General features: G+C 39.4%; 1 protein-coding gene across 1 annotated transcript in view; it reads left to right on the top strand.

Annotated features, from left to right (window-relative positions):
* Positions 1-365: 365 nt before the first annotated feature.
* gfra4a (GDNF family receptor alpha 4a) overlaps positions 366-10,928 on the top strand; it is a 108,985-nt gene continuing 98,422 nt past the window's right edge. The window contains exon 1 of the mRNA XM_053620966.1: positions 366-449. Within this exon, the coding sequence (XP_053476941.1) occupies positions 392-449 (58 nt within the window). The 5' untranslated portion in view covers positions 366-391. The remainder of the gene's footprint in view (positions 450-10,928) is intronic.

Below are 10,928 nucleotides of genomic sequence, written 5' to 3'. Positions count from 1 at the left end.
CACACACACACACGCGCGCGCGCACACACACACCGCCAATCTCACTTCAGGATACAACCGACACACTCCGCGCTCTGCGCATCATGACCTAATAGCTGTGTGTCTGTGTATGTTTCTAAAGCAAACTGATTTTGTGAAATCGTGTGAGAGCCGGTGGGGCTGCATCGCTCCATATTTTTGCGCAACTATTTTCATTCCTCCAGCGTCACAGCTATTAGCCGAAGAAAACCATGATCCGAGATTGTTTCTGCATCTGGCGCGCGCTTTGGGTCGCTGCTCGTTCCGGACTGTTAAAGCGGCGCTGAAAACCGCTGCACTCTGTTTGAATAACTTTGATCGCGGTGGTGACGGGTGATCACTGAAGTCTAAAACTCTCTCCTCTGTCGGACTCATGGCTCTGTGGACAATGGACCTGATCAGACTGTGTTTGCTCCAGCTGGCTGTAATAGGTGAGTTTTCTTCATTTTCTGTCGGGCGCTGTTTATTATTATTATTATTATTATTATTATTATTATTATTATTATTATTATTCCTTCTGCTGTGATGGGGTTCGTGCATAACGCAGTAAACACGCTGAGCTGCAGCTGATGCGGATTGTGCGGAGAACGATGAGTTGTGCAGTGATTCTCTCCTCTTGATGCACGAACCTTGCTTTTCGAATAGGCATGCTCGGCGCGTTTACCCTTCCGAATTGCTTTTCTTCCCTCTATAGCAATGTCACGAAATCAACGGAGTTTAGAAAGTTAAGTCAATAACCTTGTGCGCGCGCTTGCCCTTTAAGCGCAACTATGGCGCGTGTACAACTCACAAGACAGATCGGCAGACACGCTAATGTGATTATGTTTGTGTGTTATAATTACCTGCCGTGATGTTTAATAGCCTCGATCACGGCACATTACCCCCGTCATTAAACGGCAACGGCGCTGAAACGCTGCACGGCGTCACACTGAGGAAAGCAGGTAGAGAACAACGAGGACGCCGCAGCCCCTTGCACAAACCAGTTTTATACATGCTCTTAAAGTTCATGTACATCTCTCCAAGGACTTCGAATGTCCGTCCATAATAGCAACAAACCACCATTCGGCCTAAATCTTAATGTTGGACTGAATTGTGTCTGGAGCGCACAAAACCATTAGCCCTGTCTCTATACCTGTAATCCTAACTGTGCCTCATCTGAGCCTGCTGACACAGGTTAACCTATTTAGACCGAGCTGGGAAAATGGGGCTACATGGAAAAAGCTGAAGGTTTTTGTTAACCTATAATTTAGGTTAATAGAAGATGGAATGCAGCTATTTTTGATCTATATTTTAAGATGCTAAGAAGTCTTGAAAGATGGCGTCAGATAGACTAGTTCTGTCATATTAGTGGATGGAAATGTCTTTGAAAGAATGCATTGCATTTCCAGTGAAGTTACTCAAACCTCAAACTCAGTAAAACTCACATTTACTCCAATCCAAAATTAGGGAATTTATTTTCAAACATGGAGTGTATTTAAACAGTGGCAAAATAATCCTGCAATGAGATAACGCTAGTCCTTAGGAGAAAAGTGAAAAACTTGCTGCATCTCTCCAAATGCAAAGTGGAGTTGTAATAACAGGGTTATGTAAGTGTGCTCATCATTAAAACAGGTGTGTGCATGCACACTTCCTCTGTCACGCAGTGTTCGGGGTGGTATATGAGAGGACGTAGAACAAGCATCCGACTGTACAATATCTGTAGTAAAAGCCTTTATTTGCTCTATGTACACAGCTTTCACAGTTGCCTGTACATCATTTCCTGTATTTCCCCACATATGTTGGAAAGATTAATTAGTGCTTATCCTAACCTGTAATCGTAACACAGAGAAGGCGTCAAAGCTCCACACTTGTACAACTTGAGCAGATGTGGGTGAAATGTTTTGCTCCAAGGTAGAGCAGTTCCTCTGGGGATGGGCTGCAGTCTGCAGCAGTGAAAGCCTGGAGCCCAAAACCTGTTCGACCACCCCAGACACACCTTGTCTAATCAGTGTTATACACATGCTTTCTTTCATATTCCACACACACACACACACACACACACACACTCACACACACACACATGCACACACATACACATACACACATCCTGTCACCCTGTCATAGCAGTAAACTGCTTTCCCTACTCTGTGATCTATAAACTTCACATTGAGATACTCTCCTTACAAGCTTGAAATAAATACAGTACATACACACAGGAGTGCAAACAAGCATATCCCCAAACATTTCCCTCTAATGCCACTTAGATGGAGTCAAGTCTCCTTGCTTGTGTATTGGCATATTATATAGATACAATAGCCTGCAAATGAATGTGATACCAGGGGAGGAGATTTTTATATTAATTAAAAAAAATTGTAATTGGTCTAATTCAAGAAAATCACTGGTAACTTTAACTTATACAATTCAGCTGACTTGAAGTAATTGCTGCAGAGCCAGTGAAGTTACCTTTAGTTTAGTTTGAGTTTGCATTCACTTTAGATAGCTACTTACATTTTCAGTTATTAAAAGTACTTCTAATATTTTATCAAAATACCTTATAACAATAAGCGTTTTGTGTTAATGGGGCTTTTTCCTGTATATGCGACAAATGACAAAATGTGGATTTTCTTTAAATGTGGGCATACAGCGCTAAATCCTGAATTGCTTCAGCTGTGTGATTTGAGGTTCGGAAGTGTTTTTGATTGTTTGATTGATGTCTAATGATGATAATAATAGTGATATTGAAGTGCTTGATTAAGTGACAGCTGTGATCTTTAGCTTGCCTTATCCTCAGCTGCTCTTTGCAGATCCTGTTGTTAGGATGGAAGCCCAAGTTCAGGGGCTGTGAACTTATATTTGCAATACAATCATTTAATGAGTAAGTCTACTTATTTTGGAATGTGCAAATAATTTTGGTTCATGAAGAGAACAATGATTAAACATTTTTTTTTTGTCTGTGTTTCTATACAACTTTTTAGCTGTATTTGGCCAGTATAAATGTGTTCCAACCTTTAATTCATAAAAATTTAATTCTCATTATGACCAGTGGTGGAACATACTTGAGTAATTGTATTTTGGCCCTGTTCAGACCTAGCATTAATATATATCCTGGGACAGCACTAAATACAGGAGTGAACAGGGCCCAACGTGCATCAGAGACGCTTCATCTCTCAAACCACCTTTGGAAGTGGTTTGGGACACATATGACTACATAACATTTGTAGCGTGAACACAAAAGTATCTCTATGTGTCCCAGACAATAATGAAGGACCACCTAAGTTGATTGTGTGATTGCCCTATATGGAAAATACATAATAATTGTGAGACTGATACAGATGATGCTAGCAGATGAAGGCAGCTGTTCTTCATAACTTCTTTCGTCATCTCCTATTTATTTATAAACTGTATTAGCAGATCGATATATTTGAACAGTGGCAGCTTGTCCATAAGGGCAGGTGGGGAAGAGCCCCATCATTTATATGAGCCATTCAAGAAATATTAATCTTCATAAAGCCCTCATTCACAACTCCATACTTTTAAGATCCAATTGAAATACTAATGACTTCTTTTAAATCACCAACGATTAAAAAAATAATTTGACTAAGCTGATTTTCCATTGCCCACATTTGTAGATGTTGTGCAATTGCAGCGCTCAGCAAGCCAATTTAGCTTCCCATAAATTTATTATTGCACCTACAGGTCAAAAATGGGAAATGCAACAAGCAGCGATCAATATGGGAAGATTTTTTTCCCCTATGCTCACTCCATGAACATTTTAAGTAGAGGAGGAGCAGACAGGACAGTTAATGACAGGGTTGCCAGATTGGGCTAGTTAAAAATTGGCCAAGATCTTGTTTCTTAGCTAATAATCTGAATTAAATGTAATACATTTCTGCAAAATGGCAATGTGTAAAAGCAGACAGTGTGTCTTTGATGAATATAACCTTATCTGTGGTAAGATATATAGCAAAGATTGGGAGAGGGAAAGGGGATTATAGAGTGAATAATATCTGTACATTAGAAATATGTGTGAAATATTTGTTTCCCACCCAAAGGCAGAGAAAAAGAAGAAATGTCTCTTGAGGTGTAGTTGGACTGGAAATTTTAATGAAAACCATAAACTCTGGTTAATGATATTATCTCGAACACATTTTGAGACTGTAGACTGTATGCTGAATGACTGTATGTTGTCGAATCTCAACTGAATATTACATGGTTACTGTATACTGGTTACATGGTTAAGAATACTACATAGTAGCCTATAGCATAGCAAGGCAAGTGTGATATCGCTCAACTTAATTTTGTTTGAGGCTATGTCATTATTAATGCTGGCCTGCTTCTATGGCCACGAGTTGCTGCTGCATTTAAAAGAGCCAGTACAGGATTTTCAGGACATTTCTGCCTGAAAACATATGCAATGGAAGACTGACATAATAAATGTGCATAACACCATTCCTCCAGTAGATATGATGTATGAAATACAATCAGAAGCTGTCACTGGAGACGCATTCAGAATGTCACATGTAAACGGAAATGCATTTTTCCCCTGTCTGAAAACACATGTGAGCCAGATGTTAATACTTAAGTATTATTATTTTGGTGCAGTTATGCTTTACTTGAGTATTATTGAAACTGAATTCTTGTACTCTTACGTAATAAGATTTCCAAGAAAAAAAACACTTTCTTTTAGACATTTGTACTCGCTACAAATCTCGAATGTCTCTTCTCCTTTCATCCAGCCAATAACTGTACACTGTTTATTAATCATATGGACAGCCATGCATTTTATTTACATTTCAGTTTAGCATCCAGTCAAGTTTATCGCTGTAGAAAAAATTAATGATTTAGAATGGTCTTTGTCATATGCAGCAATCTTCTCGTGCTACACACCGTAGTTAGAGCTAGAGCTATCTGTGTTTGTCTGAAGATGGATAAGCCAGAGGACTGCAGTGAGGAACCTGAGGATGAGTGCTCCCGACCCAACCTTAGTAAAATGTTGCAAATGTAGTAGAGTGCCACTATTTTGCTGCATCTCTTTTAATGGGGTTAATTACCCTGCCCCTGTTTTGGCACGTGAGTCATTAGTATCCTATTTTGGAAGCGTATTTAAGGCGGTTATGCGCTACTGGGCATTGCGTCATTGTTGGGTGACTGCCACTTCCAGTGCCACATGTTTTGAGCTGAATTGGTGCACACCGGGTGATTTGCTATTGACTGATTGCCTTTGCTGATGCTGCGTTCTTTTGCTCCAAAGCATTTTTAATTGTGATAAATGGAGCATTATTGGCTGGCTGCTGGTTACCTTCAGGTAAGTCTTTATGCTTTTAGCTTTTCTGGTTATTTTATCCAGAGTTGTGTTACAGGAGTTGTGTATTTTAGTCGCTTCCCGGTGAGTTGTGAACTTTGGTTGCCTGATGAATGAAGTGGCCTCAGTATGTTTTGGTATGTACAACCCTTTTAGTAATATCATGGCAACCTGATGGGTACGTATATTTTAGCTCATATCTTATATATTTTAGGTGAGCTAATTATCCTGTCTCAGTGCGTCCTTGTCTGCTGGTGCTGCATGGCTTTCAGCCCTGTTGCTTTTGCTCGTATGTTTTGTGTGTTTTTGTTTGTTTTGTGTTTTTGCTCTTTTGCCTTTGTTTTCTCTGTTATATTGAATTGTATTTGTATTTTTTATATGCTCTATTGTTTTGCTGCGCCATGTACGATCTCAAACCTGGAGGTTAATTGAGGGTAATTGTCCTGTAAGGTCGCGCTGTTAAAGCAGACCAGGCTTGTCTGTGTTGTGTTTGTAACTCCAACTGTTGTTGGAGTTTGGTGATCCCCAGGTTTGAGTGGTTTGCTGTCTATGTATTTATTAATTTATTTTTCATTGTAGCGTTGGTTACTTTGTGTATCTGTTTCTTTGTGTTATTATATTTGGTCTGCTTTGGCAGTAGCAAATTGTGAGCATGCCGTTTGTCCTTGTGTGTACTGTAGTTGAAATCAAGTTCTGCATTTTATCTTAATCTTAAAATATTTTTATCTGAAAATATCTGTTACTGCTTTAATAAACACATATTTTGAAATGATATCCATGTCACATGGTTCCTCTTTGAGAAGTGAACCTGTGTGTCCTTTGGGTATTTCCCATTTGGGTATAGTCACCAAGGTGGCATAGTCGATTTTTTCTTAGTTACTAATTGTATTATTTTTTTTCTGTCTTCTCCAAATCCCTAGTGCACTGTAAAACCGGATAGTTCATTTAACTCAAAAAAATTTGAGTAAATTAATTACCTCAAAATTTTTAAGTTGATAAATCAATTTCTTTAAGCCAAATACACTTAAATATAACAAAAATCTAACTCAAACTTGTTATATTTAAGTGTATTTGGCTTAAAGAAATTGATTTATGTTTCCTCAAATTTTTTTAGTTAAATGAACTTTAATGAATCTGGTTTTACAGTGTGCCATATTTTGGCACCCTTTTAATTTTTACCAATGGCACCCTTTAGAGAGGTTGCCTGCCTACCTTCCCAAATTATCCCCACAACGCTACACAAAGACTTGCATAAAATGAGGTGTCTCCATTACCTCCCTAGAAGGCATGAAGCCTGTCTAATTTGAAAAGCATGTTGAGGCAAGTTACTAAAGGTAAATATTGGTTAATTACATGATATTTTTCTTTTGATTAATTCGTTATCAAAGTATGTAACATTTGTCATGCACATTACCATCAACCGTTAAAACAAAATTTGAATACATGTAAAAGTAGAAACCTTTTTACTTGCATTTTACAGTATCTCACAAAAGTGAGTACACCTTTCACATTTTTGTAAATATTTGATTATATCTTTTAATGTGACAACACTGAAGAAATGACACTTTGCTACAATGTAAAGTAGTGAGTGTACAGCTTGTGTAACAGTGTAAATTTACTGTCCCCTCAAAATAACTCAACACACAGCCATTAATGTCTAAACTGCTGGCAACAAAAGTGAGTACACCCTTAAGTGAAAATATCTAAATTGGGCACAATTAGCCATTTTCCCTCCCCGGTGTCATGTGACAAGGTCTAGTGTTACAAGGTCTCAGGTGTGAATGGGGAGCAGGTGTGTTAAATTTGGTGTCATCGCTCTCACACTCCCTCATACTGGTCACTGGAAGTTCAACATGGCACCTCATGGCAAAGAACTCTCTGAGGATCTGAAAAAAAGAATTGTTGCTCTACATAAATATGGCCTAGGCTATAAGAAGATTGCCACGACCCTGACAATTGAGCTGCAGTACAGTGGCCAAAACCATACAGTGGTTTAACAGGACAGGTTCCACTCAGAACAGGCCTCGCCATGGTCGACCAAAGAAGTTGAGTGCACGTGCTCAGCGTCATATGCAGAGGTTGTCTTTGGGAAATAGACGTATGAGTGCTGCCAGCATTGCTGCAGAGGTTGAAGGGGTGGGGGGTCAGCCTGTCAGTGCTCAGACCATACACTGCACACTGCATCAAATTGGCCTGCATGGCTGTCGTCCCAGAAGCAAGCCTCTTCTAAAGATGATGCACAAGAAAGCCCGCAAACAGTTTGCTGAAGACAAGCAGACTAAGGACATGGATTACTGGAACCATGTCCTGTGGTCTGATGAGACCAAGATAAACTTATTTGGTTCAGATGGTGTCAAGTGTTTGTGGCGGCAACCAGGTGAGGAGTACAAAGACAAGTGTGTCTTGCCTACAGTCAAGCATGGTGGTGGAGTGTCATGGTCTGGGGCTGCATGAGTGCTGCCGGCACTGGGGAGCTACAGTTCATTGAGGGAACCATGAATGCCAACATGTACTTCAGAATGCCTTCAGAGACTGGGCTGCAGGGCAGTATTCCAGCATGATAATGACCCCAAACACACCTCCAAGACTACCACTGCCTTGCTAAAGAAGCTGAGGGTGAAGGTGATGGACTGGCCAAGCATGTCTCCAGACCTAAACCCTATTGAGGATCTGTGGGGCATCCTCAAACGGAAGGTGGAGGAGCACAAGGTCGCTAACATCCACCAGCTCCATGATGTCGCCATGGACGAGTGGAAGAGGACTCCACTGGCAACCTGTGAACCTCTGGTGAACTCCATGCCCAAGAGGGTTAAGGCAGTGCTGGAAAATAATGGCGGCCACTCAAAATATTGACACTTTGGGCCCAATTTGGACATTTTCACTTAGGGGTGTACTCACTTTTGTTGCCAGCGGTTTAGACATTAATGGCTGTGTGTTGAGTTATTTGGCTGAGTTATGGGGACAGCAAATTTACACTGTTATACAAGCTGTACACTCACTATTTAACATTGTAGTAAAGTGTTATTTCTTCAGTGTTGTCACATTAAAAGTTATAATCAAATATTTACAAAAACGTGAGGGGTGTACTCACTTTTGTGAGATACTGTACATGCATTTTAGGCTGGATACTTCTACTTTTAACTGAGTACGATTTTGAAACATTACCTATACTTTTGCCTAAGTATAATTCTCAGTACTTTTTACATCTCTGATTATGACACCATGTCACTCCGTGCATTCAGTGGAGGAATGGATGCTGTATAGTTTCTTTTTACTACTATGAAAATTGGCTAGGCCTAACAGGCACAATATCTTCAATAAGTCAGACATCCTCTTGTTCTATTGTGCTGTTGGTCTGAATGCAGTCATTACACAATTCCTAGAATAATTCCTAGAATTCTAGCAAAAGATGTTAATTACTTCTGTTATTCTCTAACTAATGTTCACTTAGCATTTTAAGCTTTTAAGTGTGGAATTATTTTGTTAAGCCATACATTTAGTGACTGTGAATATGTGGTGGATTACATTATACTATACTGTGAGTTTGAGATTGCTGGAATATGAATTAATTCTGGTGCAGCAGCGACATCTCACCATGTTTAATAAAGACAACGTCTTTCCTCCCCCTTCTCTACTCTGCCCACACTCTGGTCCAACTGCTAATTAACCCCTGGTTTCTTATATAATAGACTAAACTCCCTCTGTGTTTGAGTTGCATGTGCATTTTACATGGAAATTTAAATTGGTATATTTTACAAGGAAAAAAAATCCAATGATATATTTTATAAAATAAAATGTAATTTGACTGAGAGTAGAGTGCTGTGAAAAAGTATTTGATTTCTTCTGTTTTTGTGTCTCTCATACTAAATTGTTTCAGAAATTAAAACAAAATCTAAGATAAAACAAAGGCAACCTGAGTAAACACAAACTACAGCTTTTAAATGATGATGTTATTTCTAGAGGCAAAAAAATTATCCAATACCAACTGGACCTGTGTGAAAATGTATTTGCCCCCATAGTTACTAATTCCCCAAATCTATGAAACTGCATTCATAATGGGGTTCAGCTGGACTAGACGCAACCAGGCCTGATTACTGCAAAAAGGTTCATGACTCCAATATCAGAAAGACACTGGGCAAAAATGGCATCCATGTGAAAACCATCAAATCAAATCAAATCAAATTTTGTCACATACATAACCATACATAGAATTGTCATGATTCCCCCTTGAAGCAGCGTGCTCTAAGCGCGAATGCGCGAGCACCTGCTTTTCCATTGTTGACCGTAGTGACATCTGGACACGTGTGTTTTGTTTATGTTTCTGTCATGTCTCCTCCCTGTTCTGTCATTGGCTGGGATTTCACGTGTGTCTGTATTGCTCTCAGCTGCTAGCGGTTTAGACGCTGATCATGTCCGCATATATACCGCGCGCCTCCCAGCACACAACGCGGAAGGTTATCATAGAGTTAGTTTAGTTCGTATAGTAGTCATAGTCACGTTCCATGTTTAGAATTAGTTTAGTTCGTATAGTAGTCATAGTCACGTTCCATGTTTAGAGTTAGTTCGCGCTGGATTATCCGCTTCCAGTTCCTCGTCATAGTTCGTTTCTCGTTTTGTTTATCGACCCTGTTTTCCGTGACCACGACCTAGATTCCAGCCTTGCCCCGTGTATGCCTGTTTGCCAATCGCCTGACCTCTTGCATGTTTGTGGATTACGTTTTGGATCACATTTTGGATTTGTCTGCCTGTCTCTCTTTTAAATAAACAACTGTTCATACTGCACTTGCATCCATCCTATCTCCGCTCCGTCACGATATGTGACAAGAATGGCATACAGTGAAATGCTTTTTATGACTGTTAAAAATATAATAAGAAAAAATAAGAAAAAAAGAATATAATATAGAGAATAAAACTAGAATATATGAATAATTTCTAAAAATTTAGAAAAAATTTACAATTAGATTACAATGCAAAAATTACAGTTATATATATAAAATAGTATGATGGCAAAAACTGAATGTAAAATTTACAATTGTAATATATTAAATGGACAAGAAAAACTGTACATGTGCAAATGAGGTGTGCAAATTGTAGGGAGTGCAAAAATATGATGTGAGTGAATGTAGCTGTAAAAAATGTATAACAGGCAGGATGAGGTAGTGGATGTGTGTGAGTACAGTTTCTAGTCCTTGCTGTTCCCCTGGTTGAAAGCCCGAATCGCCTGCAGAAAAAGCTCTTCCTCATTCTCTCTGTGTTGGCCTTCAGGGAGCAGAAACGTTTCCCTGACCATAACAGACAGAACAGTCCATTGCTGGGATGCTAACCCAGAAGAACATTAAGACTCATCTGAATTTTGCCAAAACACACCTTGATGATCCTCAGACCTTTTTGGAGAATATTCTGTGGCTTGATGAGTCAAAAGTGAATTACATCTGGTGTAAAACAAACACAGAATTCCACAAAAAGAACATCATACCCATGGTCAAGCATGGTGGTGGTAGTGTGATGGTGTGGGGATGCTTTGCTGCTTCAGGGTCTGGGCAACTTGCAATAATTGAGGGAAACATGAATTCTCTCTACCAAAAAAATCCTAAAGGAGAATGTCTGGTTTCAGTCCGTAAGTTGAAAC

The sequence above is a fragment of the Ictalurus furcatus genome, chromosome 3 (genome assembly GCF_023375685.1).
Source record: "Ictalurus furcatus strain D&B chromosome 3, Billie_1.0, whole genome shotgun sequence".
Lineage (NCBI taxonomy): Eukaryota > Metazoa > Chordata > Actinopteri > Siluriformes > Ictaluridae > Ictalurus > Ictalurus furcatus.
The sequence above is the reverse complement of the archived record's forward strand: the minus strand, read 5'-3'. Positions and strand labels throughout refer to the sequence as shown.